Here is a 21,667-nt window from a genome sequence, read left to right as displayed (position 1 = left end):
CTTACCTCTGCCCTCCCTTCACCCCCTCCTCCCCTCCCCATCTAAAAACACTTTATTTTCATCTTTTCATTCTCTCACATATTTTTCTTTTCCCTTTTTACTCTTCCCCTACCCATCCCACCTTCCCTACACCTTTAGCTCCTTTCTTCCCATTACGATGCTTTTAAAAACACATCGCTATTAATTCCCTTTAAAATGCTTCCCCTATCTTTGAACACATCCTATTGCTCAAGTCATTTTCTGAAGAACTTCCTGACGTCCTCTTTCATGTGTGTCTTTGTGAGGTGTGATACAGAATGTAGTAATTCTTCTGCTAAGTGCCATCCAACAGAAAGCTAGCCTTATAAAAATATTACGGTGTGAATATTATTCACCAAGTCTGGTATTGTGCAAGTTCTGCCACTTCCACAAAATCAAAATGACTTCAAAAGAGAAACATTTTAAATCAAGTTTGGAAATCAAGTCAGCCACAACAGGACAGCTAAAGACACAAAGGGGCTTCCAGAACTGTTTCAGAAAATGGCAACAACAATAGGATCAGTGTTTTCAAAGTGATACAGATATTTCAGGGGAATTGATGGCAATATGTCTTTTACTGATATGATTTTTTAAATTTTAAACATTTACTGTATTGTTCATCACACCTCAAATTATTTTTATTAGGTCTCCTAAATCTATGTAGAACATAGCCAAAAGGATATATTTCTTTTGCTCATGATCCTTCATTTTTTGGTTGGAGCCTATTAGAATAACCAAACCATAATTTAAACATCGTAGCAAAGATAGAAAGGGAAGCAAAGTTCAACAGTCATCTAGCAATTGATCTGTCCACAATTTTTCTCCATCTGCACAGGACACTCACATTAACGCTACAGTTGGGACAGTGAAAATGTGTTCACTTGGCAAAAAGAAAATAAGGGGAAAGACAATGTTCTCAAGTGTTTATAATCACAAACCAAAAACAGTTCATGTGAACTTACGTTTGCATGTCTACATTTTTCCCAATATAACTATAGTCTTTCAGAAACAGATATAATTTGTGATATTAAGTCCTCTACAATGGCCTTCAATAGTATTTCTGTTTTACTGCTAATGTATTTCCAAGGAACACTGTGGAGAAAGCCTGGAGTTACAGCTTGGAGAGCAGGAGTTCTGAGTCCCAGCTCTACCACCTGCAGAGGTCTAGAAAAGCTACTTAATCTCTCTGTTCTCCATCTACAAAATGTCAGAATTTACTGCTACTTCATAAGATTTATGTGAAAAGAATGTTATTCAAAAATTTACAAGACGCCTACCTCTTTAACTCTTGAGTCAAAAGTTATTTTTTTGAAAAAAAAAGGAAATTTTTAAAAGGAGACCTAAAAGAGGAAGAAGGAAAAGGGGACTAAGAAAACAGAGAAGGAGTAACAAAATGAAAGGGTTTCTGAATGATGAATGTCACCAATATGAAAAACATATAAACTCAAAAGTGCATCATCATAAAGTTAAAATAATTGATTTTAAAGGTCATAATGCACAACTAAAGACAGATCATAGAAAGTAAGGAGAAAGAACCTTCTCAAATGAGAATAGAATCAAGAGATGAAGGGAAAGGGAAGGGAGGGAGGGACAGAAATAGAGAATAAAAATCAAATTCAAGTGTGCTATGTACATATACCGACGGCACACAAGGAGTGTAAACTAAGAGAAACAGATTCTGAGTGCATCATGGAGTTAGGAAGAGCAAAATGTGTTGATCGAATAGGTGTATGTTGAAAATGGCTGACTTGACCATTTAGAATATTGGTGGAGAAAAGGGAAAATTTAAGAAAAGTAGAAAGGGTGGGGTAGGGAGAAAGGGAAAGAGGACTTTTTAAAAAAGAAAGAAGCATGCTGTTATATATACATGTAACCAATCCCCGAGACAATTATAAACTATATGACTACAAACATGTACAAATAAAATTTGAAAAAAAGTAAAGTGGATAGAAATAAATATTTATTGGTTATTCTGTATATAATTTTTTTTTTTTTGGTACCTGGGATCCAATTCAGGGCCTTGAAAGGCTGGCACCATGCTATTGAGCTAAATCCCTGGCCCTCTATTATTTCTTTTAATCTTCACAACTTTCAGGGAAAAAAAAGTATTACCACCCTCTCCCTCTTTTCTTTTCTTCCTGAGGTAAAACTGAAGGAAAAATATGTTAAAATAAAAAAGAAAATTGTCCAATGTTTCATGACTAGCAGAGAACAGTTTCATATTCAGGCTCACTAACTCAAAGCTGTGTCCTTTTCTGACCCTGTGTCTTTCCTTGGGGAAAGAATTCTAGGTGGGGATAAAATACAGTGGCAGGCAGGTGTAAAGAGGAACCTGAAGTCAGTCAGTTTGAAGAATACGTGTGGAAAGGAAAAGTGTAGGAAAATGCTACAGCCTATAACAACTCCCTCTTCTTCCAGAAGTTCACCATGGATGTCCTATAAAAATTCTGCCTTAAAACATCTCCCCACACTTCAACACCTAATCCCACTCACACAATCTTACTGACTTCGAATGTCAGTCCTTCACTCATCAGCATTTTCTGTCCATCAAACAAATTTGATATTCTAGAAGAGCCCGTCCTTTTTGTGGTAGCAATAACAACATTTTGGTTCCTTGCTCCATTCCTAGGTAGCCAGTCTCTTCAGTCCCATTCCCTGCTTCCTGGATGCCACCTGTCCCAGGAAATAATGAGGAGTATCACTTCTTTCTGATCTCATCAGGTATAAATGCCCTGGTCTATCACAGTCCTCAGCCCACACTTGAACTCCAGGTGTGAGTTTTTGGGCAGTTGGATTCCCTCAAACAGATAATGAGGCAAAATTTGAGGCTTTCACTCTAGACTTTCCAGACTCAGACAGGAATGCCCCATGATGATCTCTGGTAGCTGAGGAGTTCTGAATCCTGACCCTAGCTCTGTTCCTGAGGCTTAGCAGTTTCCTCCAGTGGAAAACAATACAAGGTAGTCTTCCAGACACATGCCGGCCAATTGTGATGCCATGTGGCACCTCTGAGCCACACTGAACAATCTCCTGAGAAGACCTTGGGCCAAGCTGCCTGCCCCACAGGTATGGCTTTCTATATCCACAAAGGCACCCGAATTAAGATAAGACGTTGGATTCCAAAGGTTATGACCATATAATAATAAAAATGGATTCATAGAATAAGTAATTATAATAATTTTGTATGCACACATGACAGCTTTACACAGAAGAGTAAAGATGGACCAAAGTACAAGGAGAAATACACAGATTCTAGTGGGTGGTTTTACTGTATCTCTATCACAAAATTATAGGGTTAGGAAATAAAAATAATTAGAAATATAAATTGAACAATGGCAATTTAGACGTTATGTAGCATGTAGACACTGTTCTGAGTAGCCTACATATTAATTTAACCCTAAAAAAGTCTATGAGAACATATTATAATCCACATTTTACATATGAAGGAACAGATGAGGTTATGTCCGAATTCACCAAATTAGACTGTAGCAGAGCCAGGATTAAAATTCAGGTAGTCTACTCTAGAGCCTATGTTCTTATCCATTGTTATATCATCTGTACCATAAAACTAGTAATCTAAAATATAAAGAAAGAATCATGCACCCTACAGGTAAAGAATGGTCATACTTTTCAAACATACACAAAATATTTATAAAGTAACAATTGACTAAATTGAAATTTCAATAATTGAATGACCAATGAAATTTCAATAATTAAAAAATATATGCATATGTTTGAAAACTAATAGCTACATTTTTCTATAAAAGGTTTATCTCAGTAGTGACTTTTTAGATGATTTAAAATGATCTCATTTAAATATTTAAGACATTTTTAAAAATATTTCTTCCTCCTAACACATATATTTTACCACTTAATCATTATTTCCCCACCCCGTACCCCCACCTCTACCAACCAATATTCTATGCTCTACTTCTGTAAGTTCAATTCCTTTAGTCCACGTCTAAGTTAGAAGATGCTATATTTGTCTTTCTGTGCCTCGTTTATCTCACTTAGCGTAATGAGCCAGGAGGTTTATCACGTTTTCACAAATGATAGAATTCACCTCTTTTTAAGAATTAGTATGTAGCCGAGCCAGGATCTGTGTGTATATTTCATTGTGTACATACGTACCTCATATTCCTTATCCACTTATCTCTTGTTGGACACTTAGGTTGACTCTAGAATTTGCCTATTGTGAATAATACTGCCACAAATGCAGGAATGCAGCAGTCTTTTCAACATGTTGAGTTCAAATCTTTAGGATAGATATACCCAGAAATAAGACTGTTGCATCTTATGATAATTCTACTTTTAGAATTTTGAGGAATCAACATAGAATTTTTCATAATTCTGTACTAATTTATATTCCTACCAGCAGTGAACAATAGTTATTTTTCTTCCTTATCTTCACCAACATGTGCTGCCTTTCATCTTTTTTGATAATAGCTATTCTAAAAGGAGTGAATTAATATCTCATTGTAGTTACGAACCAGCCTCTTAAATAATACATGGTCAAAGTAGAAATGCAATGAAAATTACAAAACATTTAGAATCAAATGCCAACAGATATGCAACCAACCAAAATCTTTAAAATACAACTAAAGTGGTTCATGAATATAAATAATTGAAAAGCCAAAGCCTTTAAATATCTGAATTAGAAAGAAAGATTTAAATTTAGAAGTTAGAAAAAGTATAGTGGAAGCTATGAGGTAATAAAAATAGAATAATTACTAAAATAGTAAACAAAAAATCAGAGCTGATTAACAAAACTACATGCAGTTTCCTTGAAATAGAAAAGTGAGCCAGGTGTGGTGGCACACACCTGTAATCCCAGCACTCAGGAGGCTGAGGCAGAAGGATCACTGTGAGTTTGAGACCAGCCTGGGCTACATAGTGAATTCTCAGCTACATTGTAAGACCCTGTTTCAAAAAAACAAGAAAAAGAAATAAAGACATAGAAAACTGAATCTAAATTGGTCATGAGAAAAAGAAAATGCATAAATAAGAATAACTGAGCCACCAGTATAAACACATTAGGTTCAAACGTTCTGCCATTTTTAATCATTATTATAATTTCAAAGGGAAATATTTTAGTTCAGCCATCATATATACATACCAGTTTGAGTTTTTTGAAGAGGTTTTTTTCAGATTAAAAATGCTACTGCATACTCCTGGCTTGCTAAGAGTTCTCTGTTGGCTAATTTTAAATATTATGTATATATATATACATAATATCCATGCTTTTCCCAAAATAAGACCTAACCAGAAAATAATCAGCCTTGAAACTAAAGATCAAAAATGCCAGCCCATCAGCGCATCCTTGATTTACCTGCTATCACTGTTCTCTTGCTCAGTGGCTCCTCTGTAAGGCAGGTAAGGCAAGGACAGCCTAATTGGGACTGGCACTTTTTATCTCTAGGTTTCAAGGCTGATTATTTTCCAGTTAGGTCCTGTTTTCAGGCAGAGGGAATTACATCAAATATATCATATGCTACTGAAATGATCATAGTTTGTTTTCTCTTTCATGCACTAATATATCGTAATGTTTATTTTCCAGTGTTAAACCCATTCTTTTATTCCTGAGATAAAAAGGACTTCATCATTACACATGCTCTTTTTTGTAGCTGGAATGGTTTAATATTCACTTGGGAATTTTTTCAACTACTTTTATAAAGGAAGTTTATCTATATTTTGTTTTTGTAGTATACTTGATACTACAAGATATTTGGTTCCAAAGTTATGCTAGCCTTGTGGAAAATGTTTCCTTTTTTTGTTACTGCTAAGACATAGTTCTACAAAATTTCCTTTAAGTACATGGTAATGCCTTTCTGAGAAATTATCTAAGAAAACAGACCTAAGCCAAATACATTAATATTCACAATAAAGTAGCAGAATTAAACTTGACTATTAAAAAGTTTGAAAATAAAGGAAGAGAAAAGATTATGAGGAATAGCAACCAAATTTGAATAGCATTAACACAAAGCAAAGAAGCAAAAACATTAAAGATACAGGTGGTCATGCAGGTAATGATAAATAATTCACTAGGAAGATAAAACAACTGAATCAATATGCAACTACCAACATGTCCTGGCACACAAAAAGTGACCAGAGTTCAGGGAGAAATTAACAAACCAAAACTACAATGAGAAATTTTTAATACTTTCTTTTAAAACTAATAGAACTGGAAAATAAACAAAGAGAAAAAACTGGCAAAACATATTAACTTTGACCTTCCAGACATATATAAAATATACAACTAGAATTCTTTTCAAGTAAATAAGGCATTTATAAAAATTCATTTTCATTAAATTAATATTCAGTGAGGGCCCTCTGTACGCTGAGGAATCTATGAGGCTCTTGAGAATACAGTCATGGGACTAAACATTCACCCTCCTAGAATTTCAGTGGAACGGGTAGAATTTAAACATATAAATTGATATCATTTCTAATGTCAAACAGTGCTGTTATACAAAAAAAAAAAACAACAACAACAATAATAAAGCAGGTTCACAGGTTAGTCATGTGGGAAACAATCCTAGATTCAGTGAAGGCTTCTCAGAAGAGGTGACCTAGAGCCAAGAGCCATACAAAAAGATGATAGAAGCCATGCAAGGATCCAGAATGACAGAGAACAAGGGCCACAGCTCTGGAGAAAGTATGTGTCTGGCAAGCAACAAACAATAGACGTCAGTGTGCTAAAAGTGAAATGAATAAGGACCTTAGAAAGGAGAACCTGCCTCTCAATTTCAAAGGATTCTTCTGGCAGCTCTGGAGAGACCAAGGCGAACTGTTAACGATGGCTCCAGCTGGAGGATAGGGAAAGAGGGGATGACACATCATGCACAAGACAACAACCTGCTTCTGCATCAGAGCTAATTCTTCCCTCCCTGACTTTACCCACATAAAAGGCCTTTCCAAGTGAAACTGAAGCGACCTTTAGTGAATGCTATCATACCAAGTCTTTCACAAGCTGAGTCTCATTTAAACCTGATCATTCCCTTTTGTGGAAGGAATCCTAGGTGGTAGGTTGAGAGATGGCTGTGCACAGAATTCTCATCTCCACATCCAGTGGGGTCAAACTGGTAGTTTGAAATTGGCATGCAGGAGTATTCACACTATGGAAATTGGCAAGTGCTACTAACAGAGCCAGCGGTTTATTATTTATCAGCAAAACACCTATTATTTCATATACTTACTTTGTACAGAAATACTTGATAATTGATAGGTCAAGTATCCTGGCCAGTTAGCATTAAACATTTCCTTTATAACACTCTTGAGTCTTATTTTGCACTAAATTTCTTACAGAAACTTTCTCTCCTAACCCTAGGATACCTCTGTAAAGGTAACATAATTATTCTCTTAATGACAGGAAACTAAGGTTCTTGAAAGTTAATAACTTACTAATAATCATGGACCCAAACTTTATGCCATTCTAATGCTATGAAATTTAATAGTGGATTTGATTTATCATGATAAAATAAAATTTGGCAAATCAAATCCACTATTAATTTTCATTATAAAATAGAAGGAATAAAAAAGCATGGAGTTGTTAAAGACCCAAGTCTTTAAAAAGAGACCTCGCTAATAAAAAGAATGACACTTTCCCAATATTCCAAAAACATTTCCTGGGAGAGGTGAAATTGAAGGAAATCATTTGATTTGATCATTAAATCAAACAGGACAGCGTCCTGCACATAGAGGACATTCCAATTTAGGGTGTGGCTGGGGCTTCATGTGTGAGGATCTCATCCAGGGAGCGGTGAGAATGAGCACTGAGGAAGTACCAGGAGGCTCCTCTGGGGATAGGAAAACAACAGAAATGAGGTTTTCTGTGTGCTTTTGCAAAGGGCTTTGAAGTAAAACAACAAGGTAAACAAAAAAACAAAATAAATTTCATTTTGAATCTCAAAATTTTATGTTCCAGATAGCACATCATTTTAGCATTTGTTTTCTGTTGCTTAAATAATGTATTTTCTTGACCTAGTTAAAACAATACGTGTGTTATTATATATTATCAATATATTAGCATGTCACCTATCTCTGCACCCCCCCATCATTCCTGAGTCTATTCTGTCAGCCTCTTCCTGTCACACCTTGGCAAGAGCAGCTAGGGGTTGCCCTAAAGCATTTGCAGTGTCAGTGTGCTTTCCTGCCTAGGAACTTCAAGGATTTCTGCTCACCTGCCATAAAACATTGCTGAAAGCAAAGTTCTCAGAGATGTGGTGCTAATGGAAAAATGGCTCCAATTAGCGTGTGTGAAGTTTCCAAGAAAGAAACCCGGGGTTACGCAAAGTCAAAATATTTGGAACCCACATATCATTCCCAGAATTCTTAGCTCCAATGTAATTTTCCCCATTACAAAATTAAACATCTCAACATTACCAAAAAAAATCAAGTAGTTTTATTAAATGTCATACTTTAAAAGTAAAACTCATAGGATTTTTCTAATGAAAAATATTTCAAGGGCTAGTCGCACTACAAACATGATTAATGCTCTCCGTTCCTATCCAAAGAGAAATCATAGCATAGATTCCATAACAGTCCCAGGTGCAAATGCTTTTATCACAAAATTATGGAATAAACTGAGTTTCTCCAGTGGAAGATTTAAAGAGTGTAGGTTTTTAAAAACTAATTGCTAAGTGATCTGCTATGGGTTTAATTGTGTCCTTCAAAAATTCCTATGTTGAAATCCTACCCCATGGCACCTCAGAATGTGACCTTATTTGAAAACAGGGTCACTGTAGATATAATTAGTTAAGATGAGGTCAGCCTAGAGTATAGTGGGCTGCTAATCCAGAATAAGAAGTGTCCGCACAAAAGAGGGAAATTTGAAGCAGCACATAGAGGATGCATGTGAAGATGAAGACAGAGATCGGCATGATACATCTGCAAGACAGGAAGAGTAGAAACTGCCAGCAAACCACAAGAAGTGGGGACAGGTTGGAATAGACTCTCACACAGCTCTCAGAAGGGAACCCTGCCAAACTCGCTTTTGGACTTTCAGCCTCCAGAATTGTGATAACAGATTTCTGTTGTTTTAAGGTGTATAGTTTGTGTTACTTTGTTGCAGCAGCCCCGGGAAGCAGTGGTCCCTTCTGCCCTGCCTGCCTGGTTATACCTGTCCCCCAGACTAGCACAGTTATCTAAACAAAACAAAACAAAAAAACAAGGACATAAAGTAATTTGTGGAAATCTACTTCTTTTCAGGAAATTTTGGAAGCTCATAGAATGTAATCCTCCATTACCTCATAATGAAAGGTAAAGATCTAACAATCAGGAAATTTTGTAAGGCTAAAAGAAAATAAAGCATATCATGCACCTTGATCAGTGTCTGGTTCACAGTAGTGACTCAAACAAACAATGTAATAAAAACTATGCTACTAAACTTGGGAGATAAGGTGTTTTGTCATGAGCCTTTGCCAGCCACATTGCCCTCAACATTGCAGGCTTGGATTTCCCCCAGGATCTGAACTGGTATCTGAGTCTCAGTCAAAACTTTGCAACCAGTATATCCCACCCATGCAAACCATCCTGTTTCCCCTCTCCTGACCCATTCCTCCACCATCCTATGCCCTCACAAATTCTGTGAGTTCCCAATCTTTCCCCGGGAACCCTCCCTCAGCCTCACGCTTTAGCTGAAACAAGATTTTGCCTTGTGGCACCACCTCCCTTGCAGTCCTCCTCAGTGAGGTCTTCTCGGTCTCCGCCATCCCAGTTATCTCAAGGCCATAAGGTATGTCAGCATTTTATCCACCCTCAGCCCATCATTTCTCTACCTTAAGAGCACACGCCTGTCTCGTTAAGGTACAAACCACCTCCAACACCCTCTAACCCTCTTCTTCCCTGTTAACTATCTTCTAAAGACTTCTCAATAATTCCTATTTTTAATTTGTACTGTACTCATTTGCATTTAGCACAGTTAGTTGATACACACACACATAACACATCTTAATTCTTTTTACTTCCTCATCCTCTCCCCTACCATCCCCCCTTCCATCTAATTTTTATGAAATAAAGATTTGATGCCTGCCTCACTGTCTTCCTCATCAATCTCTTCTATTATCTGGTTCTTTAAACATCCATGTTCAACTCTGAAGCTTCAAGATTCTTGATCTCAATCTCACCATCTTCATTTTTACTTATTTTTTCACCCAACTATTTTATGATAAATCATTTTAGACATTCTAAGCAATAATCTGTTTCCTTGTCATACTGTCCATCATACACAAAAGTTCTAACTCCCGTCAAAAGAATCCAACCAGATTTGACCCTGTGATCTGTCACTCCTAGAAATATCCACCATTTCAGCCACATCCTATTTCTTAAATTATACTGGCTCAACAAAATCCCAGTTTTGAATCAAGCCAGCGGTCAACCTCAGCAGTTATGCCCAGGGTGCTGAGGGCTTCTGGAAAAATTACAGTTAGGGAGTTCTTAGGCATTACAAATCCATCTTCTACACCACTTGTCCTGGGAAACTTTCTACGTGTCCCATAGACAGCCTATTTCTCCAAAACTCTGCTTTCATCAAATAACACTGTTTCTTTTAGGAAAAACTAACAGATAGGAAGTCACATCCCGCATCCCCACCTACCACTCTGACTGTGCCTTATCCATGATCTGCATCTCTCCTTTCATATGGAACCAAAGCTTTTCTCCTGCCAACAACCAATTTTCTTTTGCCTCCCATCACTTCTTGCTTCCTCCAAGTACTGGTTCCACAAATAACTTTGACCCTTTTTGGAATTTTCAAGTTTTTCTACTCCACTGACTTTTCTAACAGTAACTAAACACTCTCTCCTTCTTTTTTTCTTTCTCAATTCTAATCCTAAGTAGTATTTATGGAGAATTTATCACATGCAAGGAACTGTGCCATGTCTTGGATATCCATTATTATTGTTCGTTCTTATATTGTTAGAAGGTAAATGATATTATTCCCAGTTTACTAAAACTGAAATGCAAGGAAGATAAGACAGCACGTAACTGTAGAGCCAGACTTCCGATATGGGTTGCTTTCACCTACTTACTATGCTATGTTTCATGAAAAAGGCACATTAAAGTCACTAACTCAATTGTTTTATCCATCATTCCACCTTCTGCCTCTAAAACTCCAATGAAGCTAGAGGTTTTCTTTGCATGTCTGTTAACACTGTTTAGCCTTTATTTTCAGTAATCTTATAAATGGCAATAAATCTTTTAATGATAGCTAATTTAAAACGAGTAACTTTTTAGATTTCCACACACTACTCATTCCTGTTTCTCCTATTTTCCTACACTCTCCTTTCCAGGACATTTTACAACTTCCTTTCTTTTGTCTCTTAAATGTTTATGTTCTCCATAGTTCTTTTCCATCTCTTTTCTCAGTCTACTCACTCTCCTTGGATGATCTCATTCATTCCAATGGTTTCAACTGTCATCTATATAAGTTTCAAGCAGACAGAACAGCTACTTGGCACTGTTCAACTAACACTGACATTTGGAAATGCAGAGAAGAGATACCAGGAAACAGACAGGCCACCCAAACAGATCCATACAGGGAAACATTCACTTTGATAAATTCGCCATCAATGACTGGGATCTGGCTCTGAGACTTGCAAACTCAGAAATTTAAACATGACAGTGCCAGAGTATTTTAAACAATGCAGAATGACATATACAATTGGTATGCTAAAATATGGGTTCCTAATGAGGAATATAACTGTCCAGTGAATCTGATGTATGTGAGTCTGACCGGTGCCTTCTCTCCTCAAAAGGAAGACACGTGAGGTGAAATTATCAGAAAGGTGCTTAGTGAGTATACAACAAGAACAAGGACAGTTAATTGTAGGATGCTAAAGTATAATGACATCATTACATATTTATGTGGATAAACAGTCCATTGCCACAATGGAATCCTGCTAACAGACTCAAGTGTAGAATAAATTAACACTCTGCACTCTAGTTGGAACTTGGTTTACACTGCTCAAGTTTGTTTCTATGATTCCCTTTTACATTGCAAACCCACATACTTTTGCTGTTCATTTCAGGCAAATTAATATTTAAGAAACTATTAAGTCTCACTAGCCTGGGACTAACATTGTCTCTTAAAGCAAACTTTGCATGTCTTTTCCTCTACTATATAATAATTCCTTTTTTTTTTTTTTTTTTTTTTTTTTTTTTATTTTCCTTTTTAATAATTTTTTTTTTTTTTTTTTTTTTTTTTTTTTTTTTTACCAGGGATCAAACTCTGGCCCTTGTGCTTGCAACACAGGCGGTGGAACCACTGAGTTAAATCCCCAGCCCAATAATTCCAAATTTTAACCTCCAGAAATCAACCATATTTTCCTCATGTTCTTAGATCCAAATCAAGTCCACCGGACTTTACTGATAGCTCAAAAATCTACCCTCTTCTCCTTATGCTCTGATCACCCCAATATTTCCCCTGTAATTGATAAGATGGCCTCAGATTTCACCTCTCAGCTCTCAAGGCTCCTTTGCTCCAACTAAGCAAAGAGATACAGATCTAAAATGAAAATTCAATCAATGTCATTCTTTGCCTATAGTCCGTCCAGACTCCAAAGCTTTCAGGATGAAATCATAACTCTTTCATGTTTTGATTAAGTTACTTTTATACATGAATCTCCTCAGAGTTTCAGACCCAGCCATATTTCTTCCAGAAAACATTTGCTGACCATCACCCCGTTGGATTCAGGGTCAAGTGTACTGCTCTAGGCTCAAGAGGCTCAAGCAGCCCCCTGTGCTTCTCTGCACCACAAAGTACACTGTGGCTTATTTCTGCCTTCCTCTTCTCAGACTTCACTTGTTTAAAATCTTATTGCCTTTGCATAATCCCTGATAAATAGTAAGTAATTTGTTATGGACTAGAGGGTGAGCAAGTGAATGAATGAATAAACCAATATAATGCCTTATCTTCAGATTTGTATATTCCCTTACTGTTCTCCCAATTGTAAGGCAGTGTCTGAGACTAAAGGGAACAGCACAGCAAGGGATATGCTTCTCACTCAGTTGATTAGAATGAACTGCAAACTCGGAAACTTAAACATGATAGTGTCAAATAGAGAATGACATATACAATTGGTATGCTAAAATATAAGTGCCTAATGAGGAATATAACTGTTCAGTGAATCTGAGTCTGAAAATTGTCCTTTGTCTGTAGATTGATCAATAGCCAAGTCATCGTGTTGATTTTTTTCAATTTAATTTTCTCTGTATTATGTAAATATTGAACTACTTTCCTTGCTAGAAATAAGTTAGAGGAACAACATCATTCTATAGTGCTTTTAAGATTTTCACATATATTGGTTTTTTTTTAACCATCATAATATCACTAAAGTAGAGAAAGCTGATATTATTGTACCTTTTACTTTACAAAAGTCCATTTAAAAACTTCAATATTCTCCATAAAGATGGAGAATACTTCTGGGGATTGCCAGAAAAAAACAAATCAAGGGTATAAACTTCTGCAGACTTGAGAAGATCACCTATGATGTGGATCCTTTGCTTTAATAGTGCTCCATAGAAATTAGTTTATTTGCTGTCATACTGTTTTAATCAGTCCAGCTAAAACTAAAAAGTAGGCTGCCTTCCATCATGAAACTGAGACATCCCAGGCAGCATATAAATTCCCCTCAATCACCTCTTCATGCAAACATTCAACGACTACCCAAGGATTGCTATTATGATACTTGTTTTTTAATTCAAGCTTGGATTATAACCAAGCATATCATTAATAAGCTATGTTATCAAAAAAGCTTAATTAGCAAACTACTCTGTTGCAAGTTTTCTTCTTCAGATTGTTGTGATTTAAAAAATAAATTCAGATATGACAGGCAAGATTAAATCACTCAGAGAAGTCATCACTTCTTGTCTCCAGCATTCATTAGTTCGCTCACTAAGCCAGTAAAGAAACACATCCTAAGGGTCTCCTGTGTGCTGCTGGCCCTGTAAAATGAATGAAGCAATCCTTGCCCCCAAACCTTGATGTCCATTCAAGGAGAAAAGTAAGCTTAATTATACAGGCCATCAAGAATGGTTATTGTGTGTTTAATCAGAGACTAATCATAAGCAAAGACAAATTCTGACTTATCAACACATTACAAGACTGCTCTTCAATTTAAACAAAAATAAACAACAAAAAATACTTTCATTTCTGTGGAAGCCATAGAGGATTCTGTTAAATGGGAAACATCCCCAACAAATTTAAAATATTTAATTTACCAAAATTTAGTTTTTATACTTTGGGAGATAATTTTTATTATACCTACCAAAGCATCTCTATAAATCTTCAGAAAACATTCAGTGGTATAGGATTCATTCTCTCCAGCTACAATGTTTTACCATCCTGAGATACAAAAGTGACCATTGTCCAACAAAAATCTCTCTTAAAATTTAGTACATTTCCTTCAGTTATTTTCTTTTGGATCTAACAGTCTAATCCTTTTCATGATTAATCCTTTTCCTCATGAAAATCCTTTATTCCGTAAGATATGCTAGGGTCACAGGTTAGACTAATAGGTTTTTGGCTGTTTCCTATATGTATTGAAACAAATCATTTCAATTTTAAGTTTAGTTCACATAAATGTGTGCAATTTGTCAAGATCTGCATGTGCAATATGGTTTCAAGTGATTTAGCCATTGCTCAGAAATATTCTGAGAATTTTTTTTTTTTAAGTTACAGAGTGTTTTCTTAACATTGCCTAGATCCTGGTGAACCATACAAAGTCACTAAAGTCTTACACAGGTTTTATTTAATGAAACTGTTAAACACAAAGACATAAAATGCCCAAATCTGGCATTTTTCTCAATCAAGTCTTTGCTACATTCCATTTCTTTAAAGTTGCTTACCTTTTATAATACTGTGAAAAATCATAGACTATTATGGTAACCTACCCATGCACTGACTTTATAGGTGGAAAAACAGTGATCTGGCAAGATTAAAGGATTTCCTTAAGGGACAGGGACAAGGTAAGTAAGTATACATCCTCTACTCCTAATTAAATGTTCTTTCTACTACATGACATTTGCATTTTGAAAAATATTGAATAATTTATCAAACCTGGATTTAATTTTAGCCCCATAAATAAAGCAACTATTCCTATAGTTGGGCACAATAATATAGTTACAAAGGCATTCATTTCTCTTCTCCCATTCCCTCGCATTCTCTCCACACAGGCCTTTGTTAACCATCTCTTCACTGAAAATACCCTTGCTGAATCATCGATGATTTCCATATTGCTAAACTGATTAGTCAATTCTTAACACTCCTTCTAACTGACAAAGTAGTCCTTTATCCTTGAAACATTATCTTCTCTTGTCCTCTGGCATAATATACTCTCCTGCCTCCTGGCTTCAGTTTCTCTGCTACTTTGCTCGTTCATCCTCTTGCCTTTGAAGGCTGAACACTGCAACATTCCACAGCTGTGTCCTCAGGCCTTCTCTCTTCGCCACTTATAGTCAGCTCCTTTGTGGTCTCCTCTTTTCTGATGGTCCTCAACACAATTCTGCATGCATGCGTTAGGATTCCAAATTGATGTCTCTCATTCATACCTCTCCCCTTGAACTGTAATGTCATATATTCAACTACCTTCTTCCACATGCACTTGGGTATCAAAAGTTATATTGAATTTAAACATACCAAAAAATAAAAGCCTTATCCCCTCATCCTTTCTCAGATCTGCTTTTCCTTTCGTCTTCTCTATCTCAGGAAATAGTCGTGCTGCACTTCTGCTAACTCAATCCAAATCCTTGGAGCCTGACTTGACTTCTCAAATCCTTTTGGTTTCCCCTTCAATATATACATGCAAACTCCAACTATTTCTCGAAATATTCATAGCTACCAACTTCCTTCAGGGTGTACCAGCACTCTCTTCCTGAGTTATTCAGTAGTTTTCTGGTCTTCATTTTCCCTTGCTCCACTTCAGACTGCTGTCTGACTACAGAGAAATTATATGTAGATTCTGAGTCAGTTTAGGTTACCACTCTGTTCAAAACCCTAAGACGGTTCCCCATCTTACTCACTGTCAAAGCCAAAGTCAGAGTGATATATGGGCCCTTGCCTGAACTGGCCCCATCAAATTTCTGACCTCATCTTCTAACTTCTCTCTGTCACTCACTATGTTCCAGAAGCCATTGCCATGCTGTTGTTCATTAACTGTTCACCTGCCAGTATCTCCCTCTCATTTCTCTCTCCCTCACCTCCTTCAAGCCTTTGTTTAAAGGGGGGTGTTCTTCATCACCTACCATATTTAAAAGTCCAACACTCTTTATCTACTCCCATGATCTTTTCCTGCTTTTTATGTTCTCCATAGAAATTACCACGATCAAAGGTACCATGCATATTTCAGATTTTTGTTGCCCATGTCTCCCTCTCTCCAATACAACCTAAGCCCCATGAGTTCAGGACATTCTGTCTCTTTCATTTCCTTTTGTATACCCAGCAGTTCATGAAACACAATGAGAGGATGGGTTAATGAATGAATGCAGTCTGGATATAGGGGGAAGAAAGCAGAGATATAATCATGAAAGAAAAAAAAGAAGAGAATTTTTTTCTATTAAACAATTCATTACATATTGCCCCCCTTCTCTCTCCTTCTGCCTCTGATACTTGTCTCAGAAAGGAGGGAAAATTAGATGTGGAGTGAATAAAGGAGCTGCAGTAAAGAGAAACCATCATCCCTCCCAAAAACTATATTCTTCCATTTTTGTATTTTTGTTGTTGTTATTGTTTTGTTTGGTACCAGGGATCGAACTCAGGTCCTTGCACTTGTGAGGCAGGCGACAGCACCACTGAGCTCAATCCCTAGCCCTTGAAAGCTATATTCTAAGGAAGAAAGGAATATATTGTGACTGCTGTGAAAAACACAGAAAAAAATTAATGCATAAAAATCCAACAGTTGGATGATAACACATCGGTGAGGATGTGAAGAAACTGCAACTCATATACTCTCCGTAGGACATGAAAAAATGCAGCTGCTTTGGACAACAGCTTGGCAGGTCCTCAAACAATTAAGCATAGTTACCAGCAGCTTGCTCCAGGTATACATCCAAGTGAAATGAAAATATGTCCACATGGAAACTTGTACATGAATATCTATAACAGCATTGTTTCTAACAGGTGGGAAACAACCCAAATATCTATAATGACTAATGGATAAACAAAATATGGTACATTATACAATGGAATATTATTTGGCCATAAACAGGAATGAAGAGCCAAGTATAGTGATGCATGCCTGTAATCCTAGCACTAGGGAAGTTCGAGTCTACCCTGGGCTACATTGTGAGTTCAAGGCCAGCCTGAACTACATAGTGGAATGCTGTCTCAAAAAACCTAAATAAATAAATAAATGAGTGAAGTACTGATATGTGTTACAATATAAATGAACTTTAAGAAGGTAGTCATAAAAGCATGCATATTATATCATCACTCATATAAAGGTGAACAACAGGATAATCTAGAGAGACAGAAAAGCAGAAGAGTGGTTGTTGAAGGCACCAGAGAATATAGGGAGATAGGTAACTGACAGCTAAAGGGCATTGGATTTCTTTTCCAGGTGATAAAAACGTTTTTAAATAGGGACAGTGAAAAGGATAGGGAAAGGGGAATAAGGGAAAAGGAAAAAAATATGAGAAAATATAAAAATGGAATTAAAATGTTTGTAGGTGGGGAGGGGAGGAGGGGGTGAAGGGAGGGAGGGGACAAGCGGAAAAAATGAGAACCAAGAGCTGTCTTGTAAAGGTACAAGACCCCAATAATGAATGTAACTGTACTGTATACCTAAAATGTACCAATAAAGTCAATTTAAAAAAAGAAAATTAATACAAAAGGTACAAGATCAGTAATGAATGTAACCGTACTGTCTACCTAGAATGTACCAATAAATTCAATTTAAATTTTAAAAAAAGTTTTAAAATTGACTGATGGTTACACCTCTCTGTGAATATAGTACAAATCAAAAAATTGTACATTTTAAATAGATGAGTTATATGGCAAAGAAACTACATCTCAATAAAACTATTACAAATTAATACATCAGATTCCATGTGATGATGGAAGTGGTAAACTGTCTTAATCATAGTCAACATCAAAAGGTGGGCTTCCATGAGCTGGGCATGGTGGTGCACAACTGTAATCCCAGCACTCTGAGGGGCTGAGGCAGGAGTATCCCAAGTTTCAGCCTACCTGAGGGACTTAATGAGACCTTGTCTCCAAAAAGAGAAAGAAAGAAAGAAAAAAGATTGGCTTCCCTTTCCCTAACCCCTGGTTGTCTCTGAAAACTTTTCCCCCACATACTGCTAGTGTCACTGGATCTCTAACACCGCTTTCATACAAGCGACTTCTGAATGGTTTTAACGCCACCTTGTCAATGTGTTAAACGTTCTTTCTCTCCTATGTTTTCCATGTATTTTCAATGTACCACCCCCTACAAACACACACCTTTCCCCCAACTAGAATTGGGAACAAAAAACAATCATCTGCAGCGACTTAAAGGTTTTCAATCAAGCTATTTAGACTATATTCCAGAACTTACCTTTTCTTTCATCTAGCTAAATGTGATAAGAAATGTCAACTCAAAGTCACTGATATAATATTCAACTCTATTCATTACTTATTTCCATGTCAGATCTACCACCCAAACACACAAATATGTTAGGGACGATGGAAAACCTTATGTAAAACAGATGATCAAAAAATGTCACAATTGGAAATGACCTTAGCTATGTTCAAATACAGCTCTCTCATTTTATAGTTGAGAAAACAGAGATTCAAAAAGAGATGTTGATTTTTCTAATGTCATTCAGAGAAACAGCCACTCCCCACTCAAGGCCCTTCCTGTCCTTCCTACTTAATCAAGTACCAGAGAATCATTACACACATACACAAACATGCAGAAAGAACGAGAAAATATCATACACAGATAATGATACAACCTATTAAAGCGAATGCTAAGTTAAAGATTTATAGTATGCATTAACTTGCTATTTCTCTATCTCCAAAAATAAAGTATTAAGTAATCTAAACCCTTGATCAATGGACAAAGAGTCAATAATCAATGGAATTAGGATCAATATATATTAAATTTTATATACAATTGTATTTTATAATTATAAAACCAATATTAATTAGTTAATATTAACGATTCTTATATAAATTAATTCCAGAAACCTCTAATTTATTAGTCAACCAAGTTTTCCCCTTTGAACAAGACTGCAAAACCACAGGGAAGTCAATAACAGCAATGTGCCAACCTCCCATTTGATAAGAGCTGGAAGACAGAACCCCACAATACAATGCATAACATTAATTTTTCATGACACTTCAATATGTCACGATAGCCTAGTTTCTATTCATTACTTGTGGTAAATTCTATATTATGTTTCTAGCAACATATTTTTATAAAAGAATTTTTTGGAGACAAGAAAACTGGCATTAATTAGAACTGCTTTTATTTTATATTTTAGCCAACTTCAGATTCATCCCTATAGAAGAAATATATTTAGGTTCTTCCAAAATAACGAAAGCTTCAAACTACATCACAATTGGCATCTTGACATTTTATAACTCGAAGCATCATACATCTGAGATGTCTTACTAAGAGAGCAAAGAGTAAATGACTAATTCTTTATTGATATATAAAGGACATTTCATGTTTAATCAATGTAGAAATTACTAATACATATGTAAAATCCCAGAAAAGTAGGATAGGCTGCTATTTTCATTTGAAGGACACAAAAATGATAGAAATTTCTATTTTCCTCTAAATTTCTGCCAGTGCCATCTTTTTAAACAATGAAACCTATCACATTCAAAACTCTGCAATGAGAATCAAGACCTGTCATGTAAAGGTACAATAATGAATGTAACTGTACTGCATACCTTCAATGTACCAATAAACTCAATGAGGAAAAAAAAACTCTGCAATAATTTGAATTCATGTGTGCTTGCCAAATGCACAAGGAAAGAATCTGAGATTCTCAACCTCAGGCTCTTGTGGTGAAGAGGTTGTGTCAAACTCTTCTAGAGAAGAGAGAATTTCAAAAGCAGGAAACACGTGGGAGAGCAGTGGGGGAGGACTTTTCAGTAATCTGCCGTATTTCTTCAACTGGGCAGCAACTTGTGCTAATGAAACTCAGGTGGACTTTAGACAGCACGCCCCAGGGCTTCCCCAGTAATGCTACCCTCCTCGATGACAATGAGGGCTCCTCTGAGTCTCACAGAGAGGTGCGACTTTACCGAGAAACTGAAAAAAGTAAATAGGATCATATTACAGCGCAGCAGCTGAAACTCATAGCTTCGGGACACAAAATAAAGTTATTTTACTTCAGTTACCTTTAAAGAGCGCAGACATACCGGGCTGGGGATTTAGCTCAGTGGTTCTGCTGCCTGCCTCGCAAGCCCAATAGCTCCAGTTCAATCCCCAGTATCAAAAAAAAAAAAGAAAAAGAAAAAAGAAAGAAAAAGAGCAGAAACAGACCAAATTACATGCATTTCTCTGCATGAGACAAGGACAAAATGCACCCATCCATGAATCTAACTAATGATGACCTGCTGCTGCAGAGATTAACAGATTCAATGAAGAACGGCTTTTTTATTGCTTTCATTTCTTCAGCTCCGCTAGCAGTTACTACTTACAAACTCCCTTGTGTGTCACACAAGCCCCCCGCCCCCCGTATGTGAGTTACTCTCACAGTGTGCTTTCAACTTGAATTTACTCTTTGCGTTCAATTAGCAGTGCAGAACACCCACGGCCAAAGACGGCCTTGGCAATTAAACATTCTTCAGTTCTAAAAGCCAATTAACTCTTAATTTTGATGGTATTGTTGAAGACCCTTGGTTCTGGTGTTCCCAAGTCCAAAGTTTCAGGTTTGAGCATCTCTGTTCAAGTTTCCTAAATATGTACTCCAGGGCCAAGCATTGGAGCTATGAGAGAAGGTGTGGATCAGAGAGCAAACCCGGACCCCGGCAGACAGTTCTTTGTTACCAGTGTCTTCAGAGGCACATTTTTTTAAATGGCTCTGAAACTTTCTGACAGTAAAACGATTTCAGGGCAAAAGACGTACTACAATCCTGAAACATAACAAGCACAAAGAATAAAGTTTCCCTTACCTGGATCATGGAAAGGCACCAAAGCAAAGTTGAAAAGAGGTCTCTTAGGTCTTTTCAAAGACGTCTCCAAAATTTTGGAAGCCCCTTCGATAACCTGAACCAAATCATCATACATGGAGCCAGTCACATCAAAGACAAAAGCCAAGGTGGAAGCCCCCTCGGGAATCTCCTCAGCCCTGACCTCCGACTGGGGGCTGGCATCTTGAGCTAGGGAAGAATAAAGAAGAGCAAACACAAATACTGTGCGGGCAACTTCCCAGGAAATCATTTTTCTTTTCTTTTTGTTCCCTCCCGCCCCAGCGCCTAAGCTCCGTGCTGAATCCTCCTCCTCAAAGAGCAGAGGATTTCCTCTCAGAGGCGCTCATCAGGCTCCTGCAGTCTCTCAACCAGCGGAAAGTTTGGGGCTGAGAATCAGTTACAGGCACCAAGCCCGACCCGCTGCAGGAGCTGGGCTGGCCCGGGTGGGGATGCGGCGGCTTCCGTCAGGACGCGGCTTCCTCGGGGACCGCACGGCGTGGGGCTCAGAGCGCGAGCCGGGTCCAT

General features: G+C 37.0%; 1 protein-coding gene across 1 annotated transcript in view; it reads right to left on the bottom strand.

Annotated features, from left to right (window-relative positions):
- The window catches only part of Hmcn1 (hemicentin 1), a 419,231-nt gene extending 397,619 nt beyond the window's left edge, over positions 1 to 21,612 (bottom strand). Inside the window, exon 1 of the mRNA XM_010635433.2 lies at positions 21,125 to 21,612. Coding sequence (XP_010633735.1) covers positions 21,125 to 21,392 — 268 coding nt within the window. The 5' untranslated portion in view covers positions 21,393 to 21,612. The remainder of the gene's footprint in view (positions 1 to 21,124) is intronic.
- Positions 21,613 to 21,667: the final 55 nt, after the last annotated feature.

The sequence above is a fragment of the Fukomys damarensis genome, unplaced genomic scaffold, assembly GCF_012274545.1.
Source record: "Fukomys damarensis isolate Sample0158 unplaced genomic scaffold, DMR_v1.0_HiC HiC_scaffold_11, whole genome shotgun sequence".
NCBI classification, from domain to species: domain Eukaryota; kingdom Metazoa; phylum Chordata; class Mammalia; order Rodentia; family Bathyergidae; genus Fukomys; species Fukomys damarensis.
The sequence above is the reverse complement of the archived record's forward strand: the minus strand, read 5'-3'. Positions and strand labels throughout refer to the sequence as shown.